This window comes from Dendropsophus ebraccatus, chromosome 2 (genome assembly GCF_027789765.1).
Source record: "Dendropsophus ebraccatus isolate aDenEbr1 chromosome 2, aDenEbr1.pat, whole genome shotgun sequence".
Lineage (NCBI taxonomy): Eukaryota > Metazoa > Chordata > Amphibia > Anura > Hylidae > Dendropsophus > Dendropsophus ebraccatus.
The window spans coordinates 163,105,109-163,129,081 of NC_091455.1; the positions used below are offsets into that span (position 1 = coordinate 163,105,109).

A 23,973-nucleotide genomic window follows, 5' to 3' on the forward strand; every position below is an offset into this window, starting at 1 on the left:
AGTAAAGAGTAGCATAAACTAGTGACAGAGAAGCTGAACAGAATGATGTATCGCTTATATTGTTCTGTGCTGCTAATTCAGAGATATCCTCCAGAATAACATAGACAATAAGTAGTCCTCTCCATTATGTGCATGGGCCCAGTAGTCCTACTATTCATGAGAAGCAGGAAACTCCACCCACCAGTTGCTGACTGGCAGTTATCTATCCATGCTGTATATAGGCAGTCAATAGTTAATCAACAACTGGATGGCAGGGGAAGGGGTGTGGCAACAAGCCTATTCTCCTGCATATTAGGAGAACGGCTGAACAAAATGATATAAGTTATACACCGATCTGTTCAGCATTTAGGTCCCTATTTTATGCTGCCCTCACTTAAGACGACATAAACCTGGTGACAAATTCCCTTTAAACACAAATGTCCATTATGAAAATCTCTCTACATTAAGTTCATGTTCACACCAAGGTCTAGCTAACTGCACACATTGTATGTGCACATTTGCTAGTAATTACGGCTCACTCCAAACTGAAAATAATTGGCCATGCAGAGAACATACAAGAAACTCTATATACCACACATGAACACCATTCTCTGCCCCAGAGTACTGGTACAATCTTTTATCAATCTTCCCCTTTATGTTCTCACAAAAAAATTGTTTTCAAATTTATTGTCAAAAGTGAGTATGAGTGAATCCAGACATGCATTCTTTTAGTCTGGAGCTTCTTCCCTTGTCCAAATACTTGATTTAATTATCCAGACAGATAAATCTCTCTTTGGGCTGCAATGCTGGCTTGTAAAGGCTCCAGTTCAGAAGAGGCTAAAAAACAACCCGAGAGCCAGTGATGGATACAACTACTTTTTGAGTTCCTTGTTTTACAGTGCAGGAAGTTATCAATATTACCTTTTATGGTGCTTACTTAGGTATTTTATTGCTCCTTGCATAGCATGGTACATTGACCTAAAGGTAGAGCCTTTTCTGTGCTGTGGATCTTTTGGAGCCTTACACAACAGAGAACACCGGGTACATTTTACCCTCTTCCACATATACAGTGATCCCTCAACTTAAAATGGCCTCAAAAAACAATATTTTCAACATACAATGTTCCTTTCTAGACCATCGTAACTTGAGACCAGACTCAACATGTGAATAACTAGATGATCAACCAATGAAACTGGCCATTTTACTGGTAAAACCCTAGTATTACTGAAGTGCATGTACTGGTTGGCTGTCTAGTATCTCCTCTCTAAAGTACAGTGTGATACTACGTGTCCTGTACTGCTCTTTACCTGGGCCAGCTTGAGCTGCTCCTTTGTGCACCAGGTAAGGGCAAATTCATTTTATTTTTCTGGGACCCTTTGTGATCTGTACAGGACTGTGAAAACGCTTCCATCTACTATGTAGAAAATAATTTACTGTCTTCAGTTGCTTTTTCTAATTGTTGTATGTAAGCATTTGTTTTATCCATATTAGTTATCTGCTTATTTTCCTTTAAATCTTAATTTATTTTCTCATTTTGGGATGACATTTTGGGGGATTCAGAACCAATTTCCATAGAATTTTGGTCTCAACATACAATATTTTCAACATACAATGGTCATCCTGGAACCAATTATTATCGTATGTTGAGGGACCACTGTACCTAAAAGAGAAAAATTTTAAAAAATTCCCATTAAGTTTTCTTTTAATGAATTATATTTCATGGCAATCCTATTGAGAACAACAACTTTAGCCAAGCAGTGAGCTGATTGTGGGGGTCCTCACTTGGAATGAACTGAGATCTGCTGGATGGTAACTATTGAAACAGAGAATGAAATGACTCATCTAGAGTATAATATTGTAATATTGTCTTCATAAGGGCTCCTCTCCTGTTATTAAAGTGAGCCCTCCCCCCTCACATTCCTAGATGTATTCCTATGTCTTTATAGGGCACATGGGCAGGCATTGTCCTGATGAATTGAGTATTTCCATCTTATAATGACACTGGTAGGATATATGATTACATTGTTTTTGGTGAGTTTCTGACCTCTGTGAACCCCATTAGGGTCCTCTTAGCATTTCTTTTGCACAGGGAATACAGTCCAAATCAAGGTAATGGAATCGTGTTATGGTTCCCTGCATATTGGGTGGCTTGAAGTTCTCTGTATCGAATTAATCAGTGAAGGAGCCCTTTAATTAAAAAGATTGGTGGGGTTTTGGTAGTTGGACCCCCACTGATGAGGAAGCGACAGCATATCATAATGAAATAGTATATTAGAGAGAACACTTTTATTCAAAAAACCTTGACAACTGAAACAAAGAATGAATATCAAACAGTTTCCCAGCCTTTTTAGTGCATTAATTATGCATTTCTGAATGGAACTACAAATGTCCTTGCTAAACTGGGTGAAAAGAAAGCCTATAAGTTAGCCAGAGTAAAGTACAAATAAGCAGCATGATGAAAAAGGAAAGAAAGTAGTAACAAGACATGTATGGTTCCAGTATAAATCACTAGAAATCTGAATGCCGCTAACTGCTTGCTCTAAATTATTTACTAAAAGAGACATATGACAAACTGTTATTAAAAGTTTCCTCATATTAAATTACAAATTCAGTTCTACACACAGTGTTTTTTGCTTTCCGAGCGCCACAAGAGTAAGAACAATAAACAGAGATTCTCCAATGTTTTTTTTTTACAGCTTTTTCAGCTATAGAGGGGGTCAGGTTTCTATCTTTGTAATGTGTCCAAGGAGGGACTTTAAAGGGGTTGTCTGATCCCATGCTAGACATTGCATAGAAAATCTGTTCCAGGGGTTTCCAACTTGAGAACAAAATTATCTGCAAAATTATCTGGGGGGCAGCCAAACAGGTCTAGTAATGTATATACTAAATGCCAATCCTTATATCATTTAAAGGGGACCTGTCACCCCGGCTGCCGAGGTTAAGCCCACCTGACCCGACTAGTGAAGCCCCTTTTACTTACCCCTTCCTCGAAGTCCCGGTCCCGGAGCCCGTTCTGCCGCCGAAAAATCCCCATCGGAATCCGTGTGCGCGCTCACCAGAGATGAGTCAGACGCCCATAGAGAATGATTGCTCCAGTCATTCTCTATTAGTGTCAGACTCATCACTGGTGAGCACTCGCACGGCTTTTGATGGGGATTTTCGGGGGCGGGATGGGCTCCGGGACCCAGACTATCAATCTATTGGTATGAATCCTGATAATAACATAAACTGTGAGGTATTATTAGGGGAGGCATCATAGGTGTCTTCAAATACTATAAATGAAAGAAAATTCTGTAACATAATTAAGCAGAGATTGTATTGTTACATGAACATGAACTGGTCAAATGTGATGAGATAACAAAGCAGCAGAGATCAGATTATACAACAGATCTGTGTATATAACTATTAAGAGTTAAGTAACATAGTAACATAGTAACATAGTAAATAAGGTTGAAAGAAGACAAGAGTCCATCAGGTTCAACCTAGGAGAATCCTACTGTGTTGATCTAGGAAGGCGAAAAACCCCTATGGGGCAGAAGACAACCGCCCCACCACATGGAGAAACTCCCCCCCTCCCCCCCCTCCCCCCCCCCCCCCCCCCCGACTGCAATGGCAACCAGAACAATACCCGGATCAACGTATCACCAGAAATCTAATGCCCATAACTTGTTATATTATATTGTTCAAGAAAAGTATCAAGTCCTCCCTTGAACTTATTTAATGAATCGGCCATGACAACATCATGTGGCAGAGAGTTCCACAGTCTTACCACTCGCACAGTAAAGAACCCGCGTCGATGCTGATGATGAAATCTTCTTTCCTCTAGACGTAGAGGATGCCCCCTTGTCATTGTTACAGACCTAGGAGTAAAAAGACCACTACAAAGATCTCTGTACTGTCCATTCATATATTTGTACATTGTGATCAGATCGCCCCTAAGACGTCTTTTTTCTAGCGTAAATAACCCCAAGCTTGATAACCTGTCTTGGTACTGTAACCCACCCATTCCCTTAATGACCTTTGTTGCCCTCCTCTGCACCCGCTCCAGTTCACCTATGTCCTTCTTATATACCGGTGCCCAAAACTGTACACAGTATTCCATATGTGGTCTGACCAGTGATTTATAAAGAGGCAAAACTATGTTCTCATCTTTAGCATCTATACCTCTTTTGATGCACCCCATTATTTTATTAGCCTTGGCAGCTGCTGCCTGGCACTGATCACTAAAGTTGAGTTTACTGTCCACCAATACCCCCAGGTCCTTTTCGGAAGTACTTTTACCCAGTGTTTTATTATTTAGCACATAACTGTACTTATTATTTCTATGGCCCAAATGCATAACCTTACATTTATCCACATTAAACTTCATTTGCCATTTCTCCGCCCAAGCCTCTAGCTTCTCCAAATCCCTCTGTAATATGATATTATCCTCCTCTGTACTGATTACTTTACCCAGTTTAGTATCATCTGCAAAAATGGAGATTCTACTCTGTAGCCCCTCTACAAGATCATTAATAAAAATATTAAAAAGAAGTGGACCCAACACTGACCCCTGTGGTACCCCACTAGTAACTAAAACCCAATCTGAATATTTTCCATTTCTCTTCAACCATTATGAGTTCTAATTCCTCAGCTTTATTAGTGAGGCTTCGAGCATTAGTATACATACATTTAATATATTTGTCCATATTCCCTTTCCTCTTGTCACTAGTGACTGTTCTAACCCCTCCCGCCGCTCCACCCCCAGTTCCATAATCTAGGCCCAGCTCTCCATCTACTCTGTCTTTACTCACTATATTGTTGTTGCCCTCCCCCCCGGGCCCTAGTTTAAACACTCCTCCAACCTCTTAGCCATCTTCTCCCCCAGCACGGCTGCACCCTCCCCATTGAGATGCAGCCCGTCCCTACCGTACAGCCTGTAACCGACCGAGAAGTCGGCCCAGTTCTCCATGAACCCAAACCCCTCTATCCTACACCAGCTCTTGAGCCACTTATTTACCTCCCTAATCTCCCGCTGTCTCTCAGGTGTGGCTCGTGGTACAGGTAATATTTCAGAGAATATCACCTTGGAGGTCCTAGTTTTTAGCTTCCTGCCTAAGTCCCTGAAATCGTTTTTAAGGACCCGCCACCTACCTCTAACTTTATCATTGGTGCCAATGTGCACCATGACTGCTGGGTCATCGCCAGCCCCTCCCAGTAATCTGTCGGCCCGATCCGCGATGTGACGAACTCGAGCGCCAGGAAGGCAACACACTGTTCGACGATCCCGGTCTTTGTGACAGATTGCCCTGTCTGTCCCCCTAATAATTGAGTCCCCCACTACCAGTACCTGCCTGGCCTGCCCTGAACTCCTGTTTCCCACCTTACTGGAGCAGACACCCCCCTGGCTTTCAGAGGCAGTGTCCTGCTGCAGCAATGCCACCCCTGAATCAACATCCCCCTCATCCGCCAATTTGGCAAACTTGTTGGGGTGTGCCAGATCAGGACTGGCCTCCCTCACACTCTTCCCTCTACCCCTTTTTCTAACTGTGACCCAACTAGCTGCCTCTTCCTCCTGTACCTCCATGCTATCACACTCTCCCCCATCTACCCCTTGGAGTGCTTGCTCAGTGAGCACCAGACCCCTTTCCAGTTTGCTAATGCATCTCAATCGTTGCAGCTGCTCATTTAGATCCAGGATCTGGGCTTCCAAACCAGCAACATGCACACATCTCCCACAATGGTATGCACCCTCGATCGGTTGATCAAGGATTGCATACATCGCACAAGATGTACATTGGGCCGCATTGTCAAACATGGCGCTCATTTATATGGGGATATTATGTATAAAGAAAGAAAAAACAAACAAGCAACAAAAGCAAACAATGTGTTCAAAAGTAAATAAACAATTTGTTTTCCTCTAAAACGCCCCAAATCTAAAGTCCCAGAATATTAAAGTCCCACACTTGAGACAAAAACACACTTCAGATCAAAAACTCGCACGCTCCAAAACTCGCTCACAATACAATATAAAAGCACTTAGCTTGCAGAGTTTGTTGCTTCTGGCTCCTGTGTTGGAAGAGCTGGCTCCTGTGTTGGAGATCCACATCAGATTTCACTTCAATTTTGCCACAAAATCAACCACAAATCCCTAAACTGTCAGTGGCTGAGTGGGACGTCCAGGCGCCAGAAGCCCCCGAAGCAAGCCGGAGCGTAGACCTGGTACTATATGCACCGGGCAATGTGGGATTAAGGGGGCTGCCTTTTACATACTTAAAGCAGGATGACAATTCCTCTGCGAGTATGTAATCCTATTGAAAGTAACAGGAGGGGAATAGCAGTGGATTTTGATGCAAACTCACAGAGTGAAATCTGCTGCGATTCCGTTACCTGTGAACCCACCCTAAAATATTAAAGGGAACACTACCAGTCCACATCCTAGATCTCAGTGAACAAAATATTCCTGTTGCAAATCTTTATTGATTACATAGTGTAATGCATTGAGAACAATAAAACATAAAATGATCACTGTAAATCAAAGTTAATATCCCATGGAGGTGTGGATTAGGAATAGTATTCAAAATCAAAGTGGAAAATCAAATTACAGGGTCATCAACTTCAGTGGAAATGTCTCAAGACAAAAAAATGAGGCTCAGAAGTTTGTGTGGCTTCCATGCACCTGTATGACCTCCCTACAATGCCTGGGCAAGCTCCTGATGTTCTCCTGATGTCTTCCTCCCAGACCTGGATTAAAGCATCAACTCCTGGACAGTCAGTGGTGCAACATTGCATATGTGAATGGAATGGCACATGATTTCCTGGGAAACAGGCACAGTAGTCCACAGCATCAATGCCTTCATCATGCAGGAACTGCTGACACAATTCAGCCACATGAGGCCTAGCATTGTCCTGCATCATAAGAAACCCACTGCCAACTGCACCTGCATATGGTCTCACAAGGGGTCTAAGGATCTAATTCAGGTACCTAATGGCAGTCAGGCTACCTCTGGTGAGCACATGGAAGGCTGTGTGGCCTTCCAAAAAAATGCTACCCCACACTATCCATTACTGACTCAATGCCAAACTGGTCATGCTAGAGGATGTTGCATCCAGCAGAACATTTTCTACGGCATCTCCAGACTCTGTCCCATGTGTCACATTTATTCAGTGTGAACCTGCTCTCATCTGCGAAGAGCACATAGCACTTATGTTGAATACGCAAATCTCAGTGCCCTGCCCTACACCAACTTTTGGACGTTTGGCCCTCAAACCAGAGTTTGCTTCTGACAGTTTGAGCAAACACATGGATATTAGGGACCTGCTGGAGGTCATTTTGCAGGGCTCTGGCAGTGCTACTCCAGTTTCTCCTTGCACAACGGAGGAGGTAGCGGTCCTGCTCTTGGTTTGTTGCCTTCTACGACCCCCTTCACATCTCCTGGTGTGCTGGCCTGTCTCCTGGTATCTGCTTCATGCCCTGGACACTGTGCTAAAAGACACAGCTAACCTACTGCCACAGCTCAAAGTGAAGTACCATCCTGGAAGAGCTGCACTACCTGAGTAACTTCTGTGGGTTGTAGATGAAGGATGAGAAATGGCCTGTGGTCACATCTCCTTTATAGGGGTTGTCCTACTATTTGCCTATCATATCTACAGTACCTGTTGTCTGTTCCACAAGCAGGAGAAATTGACCCATAATTACTGTTTCTACATAACTGACCATGGTGATTTCACAGAAGCGTGATTGACTTGGAGTCACATTGTGTTGTTTAAGTGTTTCCTTTATTTTTTTTAACAGTGTACACAGGAGAAAGCCCAAATATAGGGAGGGAATAAAAAACAAGGCAGTCTGTAGTAGAAAAAGGGAGAGATCACATAAACTTCTCATAAGTGTAGGTAGAGGAGATCTTCTACAGCAAACACTGTTAAAGGTAGTATTAGATTTTCCTTAGCATCAGTGTCAGCAAAAGGCAGATTAAAAAAATCCTTTAAAGTTACATTGTTACTCCCCTTACTCTATGTGCGGTTCTCCACACAATCCACAAGCTTAGACACTGCTTATTTTATATACACATGTTTAAAAGTTTTCTGTGTCGTCATTGACAGTGTCACCTAGATGGGGCTTCATGGCAGCTTGCCCCCTCCCCAGCAGGAACATGGGGCCCAACTGCTGTAAAGCCCCTTTTAGATGATTCTGTCCACCGATGAAATAAAGTGAGTGTCCCCAGTATCACTTTGAGGGATTTTAAAGAAAAGAACCTGTGCTAGTACATCTACTGTAGTAAAGGCAGCACCATTCCAAATACTTATTCACTTACTTTACATCCATTATGTAATAGAACTGGAAGCAAGCTGCAAACTTTATATTAGGGGTCTGAAGATAAATGAAGACTGCAAACTGAAACTTAAGGCAACTTTATTAACTAAAGGTAACCTCTATAAGTGTATTTTTCCATCTCAAGGTTTCCCATATTATTAAAGATACTATTATTCTATAATATTAACACAAGTAATTGTGTGAATACAAAATAAATATATATACATTTTTCTTCCTTTTTATTTTTTACATATTTTTTTTATAATCCTAATAATCAATAAAATTGCTGTTTTATGCAAGGGAACAATTGCTAAAAGACAAAACTGACCCCATTAAAGTGAATCTGTTGCCTACAATTCACGTTCGGAACTGCTGACACTGTTAGATAGCCTTTAGGTCAAGGAGACACTTGGTACCTTTTATATAGCCATCTGTGCTTCCAGAACAAAAAGAAAAATGCTTTTATTTTCTGGTACAAAGAGTCAAAGAGGCTTTCCCAAGCTCTTGATCTTTTGCTGATCTTTTTGTAATGCCCTCTTACTCCCCCTCCCATAACTAAACCTGCTTTATACCAAAGAATAAAAGCAATTTTCTCAATTCCGGGAGCACATGTTGATATGTGAAAGGTACCGCATGTCTCCTTAACTTAACAGAAACTGAACAGGTGTTATTTAATAAGATCTTTAAAGGGTAACATTAAAAATTGAGATTTTTGTCATGAAATGGAATCCTTATCTGATATCCCAATTAAAACTAGCAGGGCTTGAATTCTGTGTGGACTTTGAGGCATGATCCAAATGGAAATCTAAGTGGAATCCATTTAGATTTAACATTCCAGTCCAACACAGAGGATAAGGATTCACTTTACGAACATACACTAAGGAGGATAAAGGATACACTTCTAGCCAACTAAGATCCAATACCCAACTGATCTTTCTTGTGCCCCAATTAGTCTGATAAATTGAGTACAGAAATTGCTCTCCGAATGAATTAGTGTCCTGTAAATGCTTACATTTATGGGTGGGGTAATTGACATTTTTATTTAGGATTAAATATGCCAGAAATGGATTTATAAAGAGAAGGCTCCTTTTTTATGTATCTTTCATACATGATCTGTTCCGGGATTTGAGTTTGAGAATTTTACATAAAAAACTGAATGTGTAAACACTCCCTTAAATAGACACTGTTAACACAAATCAGTTGCAAATTAATAGCACAATTTTAAAATTTCAGTTTTTTAGATTAAGTCTTTTAAGTCTTTTTGATGCCCTTATTTAACATATGTACAGCTTGTACAATGAAGATATGTATTAGAAGAACAGAGAAAGTGTGCACTTACAGTAATTAGGAATGTTAATTAGTCCGGAGCTGTCATTAGTAAAGTATTATACAGGCATACTAATTTCTATGCTCACTTGAGCCCAAATAAAACTTTGGAATTAATTTATAAATTTATAGCAAATTTCAATTAACTCTGACTACTTTTGCTTGCCCTGATGCCATTGTATGTCAGAGAATGTAATATATGATCATTCCATAACAGGAAGAAGTAATACTGCATACCATATACCATATACCATCTGTGTTTTTTCTTGTTTGTTCTTGTATTTAGGTAGGTTACCAGTGCAGTTAAGCTTAAATGGGCAGTGCCACTTGTCACATGGACATAAGTAAAAAATTTTGATTGTTGTTGATCAGGTGTAGTGCATTTCAGTAATTCCCAATCAGTGTGGACACAACCCAATAAGGGGTGCAAAACACCTCCAGGTCCACTAGACCTGGAGGTGAAAACGATGATATGACATTAAAATTAAAGTTATGACTGTATATCAAGGTGTCTAAACAAGGTCTGTAAAGCCCCTATTACACGGGGCGACTGAGAGGAGCAAACGAGCGCTATCAGCACTCATTTGCTCTTTGTTCCCCACTTGCTGCCGCTATTGCATCAACCGGACAGCAAGCGGGTAAGTACAGGAGGGCCGCGGGGAGCTGCGGGTGGGCTTCCCGGGTGATCGCTAGATTGTCCAGGCAGCCCACAACAGATAGCAGTGGGCTGCTGCCACAGCTCCTATTCCATTCAGCAGATCGTTCCTATATTAGTTGTTTGTCTTCAACATGTTGAAAGACAAACGACTGCAACAATCAGTCGACACTGATCGTTGCCTTCTATTACACAAGACGATTACAGGCCGTAACGGCCGATATAGGCTGCATACGGCCGATAATTGTTTCGTGTAATATAGCCTTAAGTAAAGTTACTGTATATATCAGAACAATACTATAGGACCGGTTTAATGTGTAACCTGGGACAAATATGTAACAACAGTCATAAAATGCATAATGCAAAACAAACTATGTCACCAAGTCAGAACTGTGGTCTAATTGAGGGGGGGGGGGGTGCTTTCCGCCATTACCCCACACACTCCATCATAGAAGTGAATTCTTAAGGGATGTTTTTTGCTCTCTATTCTGCTGCTTTGTTATAACTCTGTGGGGCCATAGGACAGAGATGATTGAAAATGGAGAAGTAAAGCGCTCCACCATGCTTCTCCCTTCGCGTTCTTCTGGCCAGTGGGGGTCTCAGTAGTAAAACCTCAAGAGTAAAAGGTTTTACATGTCCCTTTGACATGTCAAAAGTTTCTCTAAATGAAAGATAAGAGTTAACCCTTTAAGAAAATAGTCTATATTGGCCTTTAGAGCAAAGACAATTTATAAACTGTACAAAAATAATAAACATAATTTTTATCATCGTATGTGGAATCTCACACGTTAATCACAAAAAAGGATCTGAGTAAAAAGAATTAACATTCAGGAGTGAGCTCCAGTTTTGCAGTGGCTCCATGTAGCCTGTCAGGAGTGAGCTCCAGTTTTTGCAGTGGCTCCATGTAGCCTGTCAGGAGTGAGCTCCAGTTTTTGCAGTGGCTCCATGTAGCCTGTTAGCCCTCCCTAGCTCCAGCTGGACACATGACCTTGTCTTGTAAAGGAGGGGGAAGAGGACTTAACAAGATGGAGAAGTCTCAGTCTAGCAGCATTTTTGTGCTGACATGGGATGAAACTCATAAAAAATATAAAAAATGGTGCAGAGGCCGTAATAACATCCAATTTCATATATATTTAACTTTTTACGTAATATTAAATATTGCAAAGATTTTTTTTTGTGGAATACCCCTTTAAGTTAACAATTCTTGCTGTCATTAGCTATTTTGAAAACTGTATTACTTTCTAAAATGCTGCCGCTTTTTTGAGACAACAATTGGTTATTTTTAATAAGTGGGCCTATTGCTCTTTCATGATTCTTATGGTTAAGGCAGCATGAAGCTGCTGATAGATTCCCTTTAAAATGTATGCTAGGCTTCTCCTGGCTCAAAAATAAAAATACCATAAAACATGTACAAAACTGAAGATGTTGCCTAATACAATTCTCTTATAATGCTGTCTAGCTTATAATAAAAACACAGCTCTGAACATGTTTCCAATGAGCCATAGAGACATGTATACAAGAGAAACCTCTATTCATCTTCCTTAAAGCTGTTTTCATTCAGTACTTCCATTGTGGCATCTTTATTCAGGAGGAGTTCCTGACTGTGCATGGTGTCACTTGAAGAGTAGAGTTCATTGCATCCTACTATTATTAAAAAGACAAGGTGGCTGAAGAAATGAACCACAGCCTTAGTCCTAATTCTATTCTGTCAAATGAGAAAGCACATCCAGCGATTTGCATGCTAAGAACTACTTTCTTTTCTCCACACGATTTAGACAAGGTAAAGAGCTATTGCCGCATTCTTCAAGCCAATTAGATGCATATCACACATGGAAGAATATGTTCTGTCATAAGACTTCATAGATATTCTGTGATTTATTTATTTATTTTGCTACAAGAATTCCTTTTAAAAGATTACATGAATTACATTGCGTTTTCTTCAACTGCTAAAAATATTAATCTACAAACTGTATCAATCTATGTAGAGCATTATAAAATAGGCTGGTGCTTCTCTTTGTTCTGTACTCTTGTTTGTCCCATGAAACTCAATGGGAAAACGCATGCTATAACCATTATGGAAAGAAAATAAAAACCTCGGCCAAAATCACGGAATCACTTGGATGGTTACACAGATTGAAGCCGTGTCACAGAACGGCCAGTGTCAGTGAAGTTTATCCCTAGCCGGTACTGAAGTACCGACTGGATTAACTTCAATTCTATTGAATTGGGATGCAGGCGCATCCGTGTGTGCCCATTATAGCTGACAATGGAGTGTGCGGCCAGAGCTTCAATGAATAGTGGCCGCTCAAAACTGACATGTCAGTTTTTTGTGCGGCAGCTAGGGATCCCAGCCGGAGCGTATACTTCCAACGTAAGTTTTGTATTAATCACGGCTGTTGTTGCAAATCGGCATCAATGGCCATCATTATTACAAAACTTACATTATGTGAACATAGCCATATATTTCATAGCACATACAAAAATCACAGATATGAGTGAAGTTTGTTTAGTACCTGAACATTATGGCTTCATAAAACAAACCTTAAACCAATAAAAGCTTTTCTTAAGTAATGGAAAATCTGTTTCCAGATCAAGTACAAAAAAAAAAAGTGGTTCTATTCATCTTAGTGACCATATGTGCCCATAGTGGGGAGCATGTGTTGCCTAAGACCATACTTACTAAGGGAGGGTGGGGTTATCAAATAGATATTCAATGGTTGTATGATTATGCAGGTAGACAACTGTTTTACATACACAACTTCAATTTAAATGTATGTTTACCTACAAAATCATGCATTCAATCATACACTCACATGTATTGTAAAGCCCCTATTACATGGGCCAATGAGCAGGAGCAAGTGACCTGTCAGATCAGCGATCCCATGCTCCTCATTCCCTGCTCACTGCCGCCCCTATTACACATACCAACAGTGAGCGGGTAAAAATAGGTGAGCTTCGCTGAGGTGTGGGAGGAGCTTCCTGGATGATCATTAGATCGCCCAGGGAAGCAATAGAGATAGCAGCGGCCTGCTGCCTTCACTCCTCTTACCGAGTGACGGCAGCAGATTGTCGATATCGCTGAAATATTTTTCAACATGATGAAAGACAAGGATCAGCCAACATCGTGCATGTTGGCTGATCGTTGCCTTTTAACAATATCTATTACACCAAGTGATTATCGTCCTTAACGGTCGATAATTGGCCGAATACAGCCAATAACCACTTGGTGTGCTAGGGCCTTAATGCAGCATATTTCACACTGCGAGTTTCACAGTGAACTCCACAGCAAATTTGATTAGAATGATACCGTAACCTGGCCCCTGGTTGATGCATCACCTTCTAAAGCTTGTCCATCCCAGCCTGGGCCTGAGCAAAATCTAACACAGCCTCATGGGCACCATTGTCAGAGCGGGGTATGAGCCTAGCTCATGAGGCTGTGCAAGATCAAGTGCGGAGTCATATCCTAGGAGCACAAACATAGAAAATGTTTACAAACCTTACCGAGCTTTTGGACTCGACTATTCGAAAAAAATAATATATAGCTTAGCCAGACAGGTGTTAATTGAAACACTAAAGAGTGTTATCAAATTCCATCAAGTTGGAAATCTAGCATGGAGTTAGGCAAAAGACAGTTGTAAGTATAAAGACAAAGAGGACATATGGGTACACCTGACATAAAAGTGTCAGGATAAAAAAAAGGAACTCAAAGCTTTATGTATTAACAATAGAAAAATGAATAACAAAAGAAATGGGTACAAAGAAGAGTCAATATTTGTGACAAAGATCGACCTATAGAAAATCCAAATAAACAGCAAAAGATCATGGTGGAAATTGTGTCTGGTGTTGTTATAAAACAATCACATTCCTCATTAGGTAATGCTATAGGATTATACATCTGCCAAAGAACCAGGAGACATGGCAATCCTTACCTCAATAGTCAATGCATAGAGTACATATACATTTTATACGTTTAATCATTCCATCAGTAAAAATAGGTTTAGTGATGATTAAGTCATTTTTCTGGATGATAATTCATCTTGCCAGAGAGCAGAGAATGGTAAAGGGAAAATAACAGCAGGTTAGAAGACTCTAACCTGCTGTTGTGTTCCCATAGTGCCAGGGACAACGAGAATGGAGGTACACCTCTGACCTTCATCCTCAGTGCCAATCTACAGATTGATATGTGAATGAGGCAGTTTAGCAGACATGGGCAGGAAGCCCATCCTCAGAGCACCAATCTGCCCTACCTGCCCGCCTTTCCTCATGAATATTCATCCAATGTTCTGCACTAATGAATGAGTGATGTTTATGCAGACCACCACCTAAATATTCATGAAGAGGCAGCCAACGGGAGGGACTGATGCATGCACTAAGGGCAGTAGTCCTGGCCTCAGTGCACCAGAAAGTTTAAAGAAAATGATGCTGAGAATTAAGGTAAGAAACTTAGCCTTATTCTCAACGTACTTGGTGCTATGGGAACATAACAGCAGGTTAGCGTTTCCCTTTGAAGTGTTTTTTTTTTCAGGAATGACATATCAACTCATTGAGATTAAAAAACAATTGTCAATGACATGGATTCATCCTGTACAGTTGATCTGCCAACCATCCTTCAAGTTTGCTGGAACCAGCTCAAAGTAGAATATTGTTTAAAGTTGGTGAACAATCTCAAATTCTGGTAACCACAATCTCATAACCACAGTTTTTCAAAATGTAAACAAATTGGCAAAAGGAAATCACATTTGGCTTCTTTTTGTTTTAGCACATAGAGGAGTATTTAATTGGAACCTGTCAGCATTTGGACCCGACCTGAGTTGCTGGTACCCCTAGTTTATATGTCCATGTACCAAAAAATGTGAAATTTCTAACTTTAACCAAGTGTCAAAAAGGAGTTGTGGCTCTGCAGCTGTGGCTTGGTCTGGCAACCTAATCCTGGGTTCCTCCTCCCTCTTGCATCTGAATAAATGTTTCATTCCGGCCTCCAGTCTGCAGGCTGCTTATACCATGCACGACCTAAACTCATTCAGGTGCTGTAGTCAGGCACCGCTCTTCCTGGCTATGGCGTCTAAACAAGTTTAGAAAGCAGGACATGCGCTGAATCAGCATCACCCAGTGGAGGCCAATATGAAATTATTATTTAAATGCAATGAGGAAACAGGAATAAGCCAGACCTAGCCACGGCCGCAGAGCTGCAACTACATTTTGATATTTGGTTTTAGTAGGAAAGGATTTCACATTTTCCGCTACATGAACAGATAAAATAGAGGCATCATGTCCACTGGGGTGCTGTCACCTATAACACTGTCAGCAACGCGGGTCGGGTCCGAGTCCTGACAGATTACACTTTAAGTAAAAGACTCCTTCTAGGACATCTCATAGAGTATATAAACATCGAGTATTTTATGGCTATAAATGTAAGAAAAATGTGGAACCCATTCAATAGAATTTTTTTTTTTTTTTGGTTCATGTGTTTTTTTCCCCCCCTATCATTTTATTAGGCAAGTCAATGAAAACAGGACTGTAATAACAGTTGGATAAAGGTAATTGCAGAGATAGCAGCTGTGACCTGCATGATAAATAATCCCATTAGTTTACTGTATGTTCCCGATTAGCTTCCACGCTTTTGTAAAAGTATCTGAAATAAAATTTTAAAAAGTGAATAACCAGGGGAGAACATTCCGAACTATAAATCCAACTCAGGTTTCCAAATTATAAACATAAAAAAGAGAAAGACTAAACTGAGCATTTTGTTAGTTCTGCATAAAGAGAACGACGTGACGTATACGGTGAAATATTCTGTGTGCTTTCTGAGAACGCAGATTGCACAGTGGATTCCGCCTACTCAACCCAGTGTGTAAACGGACTTGAAAAACATATCCCCAAAAGATCACACACAGAACACAACAATGCATGAATCAATCAGAGCTCGGAGCTCCTCTGTTCTTCCCATAAGCAGCTATTTTATATGGAACAATTCTATCATAATAGATCTCTCATACACATGCTTTTAATATTACGCTGTTTAATTGCATACAGCTGTGCCTCAAACACTCTTAGCAAACAAGATTTTAGTACAGTCCTGGAATTGAGTTCTGGATAAATATCAACTGTTTCTACTTGTATAAATTTCCTCCATTAAAGGCATTTTCAAAACAACACATTAGAAGGAATTCTGAACTTAAAAAAAGTGGGGGTGGGGGGGTTTGACTTCCTGGAAGCTTCAGAACTGGCATGTTCGTGACTGAATGAGCTGTTCTTGCCAAACGTACTCATAAAGACGAAAAGTACTGTGTGAAATCATATCTCTGTAAAGCCAACTGTGTTCAGGCCATTTCCAACGTGACCTGAAATGAACCTATGCATTTTCCTCTCTCTCTCTTATCTGACTTAAAAGCACATACAGCCAAATAACTCAGCCCCCCCACTTATTATGACTCCAGTCCTGTTAACTCCTACTAATTTTTCTGCGGCTTTCCAATAGCTGTTTGGTATTGATTCTTTACAAACATATGTACTAAGTTACATAACGTCTGGGATAACTGGAAAGACAAGCACTTCAATATGACGACAGTAGACTTGTCAATGATATCCTGTCTTTTTTCCTGAGATAAAAGGAAAGTACATCACAAAAATATAAAATTAGCCAAAAAATGCACAAACTGTCATGTTTAATGTGAGTGATCAAGCGCGACTTCTGTTCAACTCAACAGCTAGGAATAATTCACAGGACACTGTAACAGTATCGTTACACAAAGCAAATACAGTACTTTTCTTAATTCAATATATATACAATATACAGTGTGACATTAGCCAACTTTTCAATGACAGCCTAAATACGTGAGTAGGATGATGGGAACCACAAAGAGCCAGCAGTGTAGAGCGACACAATTTATAGCAATATTTATAGCACGCTTCTGTAGACACAGAATATTATTAACACAAGATTATCGAGCCTTTGGCACTTGCCCAGGCTGCAGATGGTTGAAATTGTGGCCTGAAACCAGTGTGTGGTTGATGAATTACTCCTTACACCTGACTATTACCTCACACCAGACACCATGCACAGGCTGCACACCACCAGCAAGGGAAGCTATATCAACCTCCGCCTCATGTTGGAATTCTTTCGACAAGGCCTTCTGTATGTCCAGATGGCCAAATGTGGAAAATGTAGTAAACCTACTAAGCAGGGATGGGTCTGGAAAATCTGTATTCGGTCAGCATGAGTAGGGGGCATAGCCAGAGCAGAGATTACAAATTGGTGCAGACTTGTAGAGGACAGTATGAACAAAAGCTTATTAATGCCATATCTGATAGAATTTCTACTGACTTGCCTCCAAGTAGCGAAGAGAATTCACATCAATCAGTAACAAGGCGTCATATGGTTAATTAAAGGTGCACCTTCTTTATTAGGAAGTACAGTACGGCCTATTCTTTTCATATAAAGAATATCTCAAAAGACCATGAGGAAGATGAAAAGCTGGATAAAAATCACTATTATCTCCAAAAAGCCTTTAAAGTTGATGTGGTTTCCTAGTGAGACTGCTTCATTCAGGTCATTGACAATTACTGAACCTAATTTCTCTCCACATGATTAGCCTGCTCACGATTCTCTTGGGTTGCTATCTACCTTCATTAGCAGAAGAGAATCATTTACATTCCAGAAACCAGATGGAAAGATCAATATTCATACCAGTGTCTAGCTCTATTTTTATATCATTATTATAGTTGTATACTAATGAATTTGTTATTTTACATATTTAATACATGCAAAGTATAATGGGCCCCTTTTCTAAAGTAAAGCTTGCACTGTTCAGTTCAGTTTTCTTAAGTGGAAGAGTAAAAGTAATGGAAATAATAAAAGAATAAAAAATAAGGAGAAATGTGTATTCAGGATTAGCCAGCCATATGACAGTGAAAGGGTTAACTTCTAGAAATTTAAAGGGGAAAACTTCTAATGACGGTCTGTGGGTGAGTTCTCGCTGGAACATTCCTGGAATATTTTCGATAGAAATTTTAAAAACAGGCAAATCTCATTTCTTAAGCAACAATTATTTAATTCATTCATTCAGCACCAGTTCTGAATAGTATCTGTAGTACTGTAAATGTCCTCTCCCCCTGGTTTGGTACAGACAATGAGAAAATCATACCCACACTGCAAGGCCCCTTTAACCTCTGTAAGGGATTTTTTTTTCTGATAGAAACAGGATGTTCTCATAATTGCGTATTTCCTATATAACTACCATAAATCATAAGCTCACCATAGAAACTGGATTGAAATATAATACTATCCATCACTTAATGGTGAACATTAATAATGCATATAAGTAAAGTAGTGTATCTTAGGAAATATCAAACATCATAGATAAATGCTGGCCAACGCCTCAATCTGTTTACTGAAATGCTGGCTCATATCTGTCCCAACTAGGTCAGTAAAATTGGCAATTTGTTCATTCATTAGTGACATTTATCATTGTCTGACAGGTAGAAAAGAGTCTATGACCAATTGACTAGTGAGTTGTGACATTTCTCGTACACCTGGTAGCTTTGATATACTGTAGAATAAACCCAGGTATATGGAGATCTTCTTTATGTGATTCCTATACTACATATCAATGTCCTGTCAACATGTCTTCAGAAAGTTCTAGATTACAGTAGGGGCGGTCTAGCCTATAAAATGCTCCTCCTGGAGATATGCCGCAGGTTCACTTCAATTAACTTTGACCACTTTGTTGAGTTTTCTCAGCAACATATTTTTTCATTTTGTGGTGTGTGTGTGGCATGAAACATCTGGATACCCAACTGGAAGGCAATGACAGTCATTAATTATTGAGTATTGTGTCTGGCTAGGCAATTATTGCTCATCCAAGCATGTCAGGCTATGGAAGTGTAGGTAAGCATGCAGACATGCAAAGAACTAGGGTTTTCCCATACCATCCTAACCCAAACCTAATGCCCTAGAAACTAGGAAGCATGTTAAAGTGATAGGATCCAGATGTCATTGCCTGTAGTGACTGATCCTATGGTTCGGTGACATTTTGACCCATCTTTAGTTGTTTTTAACCACCCACTTTATTTTAGACGACGCTTTATCTTTCTATATATTGCCAAAATGGAAAATTGTAAACCTAATCTGCAACTCTATACATATGGTGCCCATACATAGAAAAAGCTCTGATTGTCTACTCCTGCCTGTCTTTTACACACAGCATGCTCCTAACAACAATCTAGAGAATAAAGATAACTCATTTATGTATAATTGCTCTCTCTTCTAGTCATCTCTACCACCAACAATGAATGCTGTCTCGATAACCAAGACAAAGAAACCTATCTGCTACCATCACAGGGATCTTAAATTGTGCGACTGACTCTAAAATTGACCTTGACATTGCAAACAATAGAAAAGGAAATATCTCTTTAAGGGTCTAGTCAGTGAAGTTCTGTCTACGATACCATATAAAACAATATAGGATGTGTACGAGAATATCTGACTAAGCAGTTTTAGTGAGATGCAGCCGATGCTGAGCATGTATGAGAACTGACGCTTAATGCTTTACAAATGTTTATACGTTATCCATTGGCCCATTTTGTCTCTCTTGACCCCTGACATGGGGAAGGAGCACAGGTCCAAGATCAGCCCTATACTTAGGTTTATTTCTAAACAGTTAAAGTGCTTCATCCACCTCCAGTTGTATGCTCGCTGCTCACTTACAAAATCCCAAACTTGCAACACAACAAATGTGATTGTTTTTGGCTCTTAGCTTTGTGCATTTTCCACTTAAAGTTGATCAGCATAGTATTCCCCTGCAGCTGCATAATGCTTTCAGCTGCCCAGATTGTACAGATCTCACTAAAGTGCCATTGAGACTGTATTTACATCCAAGAGTATACATTTTATTGTCTAAGCCAATCTACATCCTATGTCAGGAGAATTACACGCTGCTGATAAAACAGCTCTACGCTAATATACAAGACAAATATAATCCTTGTGGCAGACAACAAAGGATTAAATAAAATAAAAAAATAGTTACACTGTAGAAATATAGAAAGGACAGGAAGGTGTGGGGGGGATGGGGAAGCAATCCACACTGCTTGACCTTCCTGCTTTTCTCGTGTCCCTGTTTTGACTGCTCTGTGTGATACCCAACTGAAATAAGGGAAACTGTCATTCATAGCGGTCACCTATCCATCATCCACTGAGTGCATAATCACATCATCTGGGCACCACTGGAGATTCTCTGCGGTGCTCTCTCATACCTTGGTTTGGAGATAATGAGGATAGTAGTAAGTGTACTGAGGGTACATTGGTTGCTGTTCCAAGCGTTTGCCCATGTAGCTGGAATCGTAATATCTGATGCAGAAAACTCGTTGACAGGGAGTAATGCCCCAGGCCCTTCTTCCTTCTCAGAAACTACTATTCCTGACAGCAATGATGTTGTTTCAAGAGTTCACAGCCTTAATGTTTTTTTGTTTTTGGTTTGTTTTTGGTTTTTTTTCTATCTTTTACCAATCACTAATTCCAATACGACAAGGAAACCATCAAGGCTCGAAAATCTAGATTTTGTAAAAATAAAATCACACAAGGCGCTGCTTCTCCTTCCTCTCCCCTGTTGATATCCCTCTGTTAATATCTCCTTATTCCTAAAAGAAGCTTGTCTGTAGTATAAATCCAGAATGTGCAGAAGATAAAGTCCTGTGACAGGAACCAGTAAGCTGTATGCTGTAACTCAGAATTCCTGCAGACCGGCTTGCTGTTCTCCTTTCTTACTCTCGGTCTCTCAGAATTTTCTCTCTCCTCCCCCTACTAGGTAAAAAAAAAAAAAAAAGGAAAAAAAAAAGAAAGGAAGGAAGAAAGAAAGAAAGAAAAAAAAACCCTTCCAGCCTAGTTGCTGCTGTCTCCCTCTCGGAGTGACATGGTGTTTAGGGCTTGTCTTGTCTTTCATTCAAACCCCCTCCTTCCAGCCTGTGGGTGGAACAACAGTCAGCCTCTCCCTCGAGAGGCAGACGCAGTCCAGAAGGCTGCAGTGTTTCCTCTAAGAAGAAATAGCCTGCCTCAGCTCTGCTGCAAGCAAAGTACAGCTTCCCTCTACTGGCTATCTGAGAGCAGCCTTCACATGTCTTGTGTCTTACTCTACCACGTCAAAGCATGCTTGATGCTAGCAACCAGAGGACGACGGCAACCATTGATTTCTACTAAACGCTTTACGCACATAAGTTAGCCGTGCTGGATTTTTCCCAGTGACATAAATATGAATGAAATGCGATTGATTTGGGAGGAAACTAGAGTATTCATGCCAGGTCATGGATGCTGAATAGGGATGGATTTTCTATTCCAGAAACCCAAGTGAACAAAGGTCCATTATTATCACCATTGTATTGCTCCCGACTAAACTGCAAATCCTAACAGTTTGTAATGGGTCATTTGCCTACAGCATTTTTTATTGCTAATACATTTATTAACCCTTGGTGAACCTATACTAAAATATTGCATAAATAGCAATTGCTGAAAAAGTAGAAATTGTATTTCTGCCTCCTTCTGGTGGCCGGGTGGCCCAGAGGTAAGCATGGTTTTCCTGCAACAATGGGGTCCCAATATCTGCATGAAGTTTGTATATTGTCCTGTATATACTTATGAATCTAGTGTTTGTGTGTGCAATAGGGACATTACATTAAGCGTTTCATTAGGGACAAGGAGTGATTATGTGGTGACTAGATGTTTGACTAGATGTTTGTGTAAATGGTTTTTTTTATGATTAAATGTGGTGTTTACATCACAATCAGGGGCCGATTAACTTTACCAACTTTACCAGCTTTAGCCCCAATATAATATTATTCTATGGCACAAGGCTGGAGATGGGTGTCATCAAGGGGTTAAATAATCAAATAATGTACTACCCCCTCCCTCCCAATTCAATTCACAACATTATTTCAGACTACAAACAGACCCCTAAATACAAACACCAGACCCTAAAATTAATTCAGACCCCAAATTACGCTAAAATACCCCATTCTCTCTCTCTCTCTCTCTCTCTCTAACACACACATCATAGTCACATGCTAAGGTCCTTCAGTATGTTCTCTAATGTTACTGAACTGTCTCCTGGTTACGATTTTGCCTTGATTTGTTCAAAATTGCAGTAAAAAGCTGAGGGTTTTTTTTTTTTTTTTCGCAAAACATGGCAGAACTGTAGCCAGGAGACAGTACACCACTGAAAGTATAAGTTTGTTTGGGTGGTCATGGATCCCCCCAGGAGCTCAGGGCCCCGGGCTACTACCCAAAACAGACCTATTATAGACCGCTACTGATCATAATGTCTTGATATTTTGTATAACAGCATATATTTCTCTATATGGCCTCACTTATTTAGGACCCAGTTAAGACCTTCAACAGCAGGGTTTATGTTTGCCTCAGAGAAAAGGACCCAAGTATTATGAAAGGCTGAGTCAGACTTTATAGATTCTTTAAGAAACTCATCATGAAAGCCAAAAACATGAATACTAGAATCCTTTTAGTTTATAGTACAGTCTGTTTTGCCTACACATATCACACTGATCAGATTGATCATACCCGTCTCTCTGGCAAAAACACAACATGGTGTCCCAACTGGACTCAAAGGTGTCATCAAGGGGTAAATAATCAGATAATGTACTACCCCCTCCCTCCCAATTCAATTCGCAACATTATTTCAGACTACAAACAAACCCCTAAATACAGACACCGGGCCCTAAAATTAATTCAGACCCCAAATTACGCCAAAATACCTCATTCTCTCTCTCTCTCTCTCTCTCTCTCTCAAACACACACACACCCCGGACAGGTCCCCCCATATTCCTCTCTTCACTGATTGTTCTCCCTGTCATTTTTCCACATACCTGTAGCTTTAGTATTCCTCCTCCATAAGGAATACTGTACAGGACCTGTGGTGACATCATAGTCACATGCTAAGGTCCTTCAGTATGTTCTCTAATGTTACTGAACTGTCTCCTGGTTACAGTTTTGCTCTGATTTGTTCAAAATTGCCGTAAAAAGCTGAGGGTTTTTTTTTCCCCGCAAAACATGGCAGAACTGTAGCCAGGAGACAGTACACCACTGAAAGCATAAGTTTGTTTGGGTGGCCATGGATCCCCCAGGAGCTCATTGCCCTGGGCTACTACCCAAAACAGACCTATTATAGCCCGCTACTGATCATAATGTCTTGATATTTTGTATAACAGCATATATTTCTCTATATGGCCTCACTTAGTTAGGACCCAGTTAAGACCTTCAACAGCAGGGTTTATGTTTGCCTCAGAAAAAAAGACCCAAGTATTATGAAAGGCTGAGTCAGACTTTATAGATTCTTCAAGAAACTCATCATGAAGGTCAAAAACATGAATACTAGAATCCTTTTAGTTTATAGTACAGTCTGTTTGGCCTACACATATCACACTGATCAGATTGATCATACCCGTCTCTCTGGCAAGACACAACATAGCGTCCCAATTGGACTCAAAGGGGTACTCTTTGAAACAGAGCGCAGCCGCCAGAAGTCTGTTGCGAGAGTAGGGCACACTGCTGTGTCTGAAGAAGGGGCAACGCTGCCTGAAGTAAGAAATGCCCTCTGAAGCTAAAGTCACGTCACAGAATGGCGGTGCTGGAAGGCAGCAGCTCTGTTCCAAAATAAGCTGGCCCTGAGTACCCCTTTAATACCACGTGCTGCAGGTTTCTCATTGCCTTACCTTCCAC

General features: G+C 40.4%; 1 protein-coding gene across 2 annotated transcripts in view; it reads right to left on the reverse strand.

Annotated features, from left to right (window-relative positions):
• RBMS3 (RNA binding motif single stranded interacting protein 3) overlaps window positions 1-21,143 on the reverse strand; it is a 426,067-nt gene extending 404,924 nt beyond the window's left edge. For both annotated transcript variants that reach the window (XM_069960405.1, XM_069960407.1), the window contains exon 1: window positions 20,505-21,143. In XM_069960405.1, the coding sequence (XP_069816506.1) occupies window positions 20,505-20,579 (75 nt within the window). In that variant the 5' untranslated portion in view covers window positions 20,580-21,143. The remainder of the gene's footprint in view (window positions 1-20,504) is intronic.
• Window positions 21,144-23,973: the final 2,830 nt, after the last annotated feature.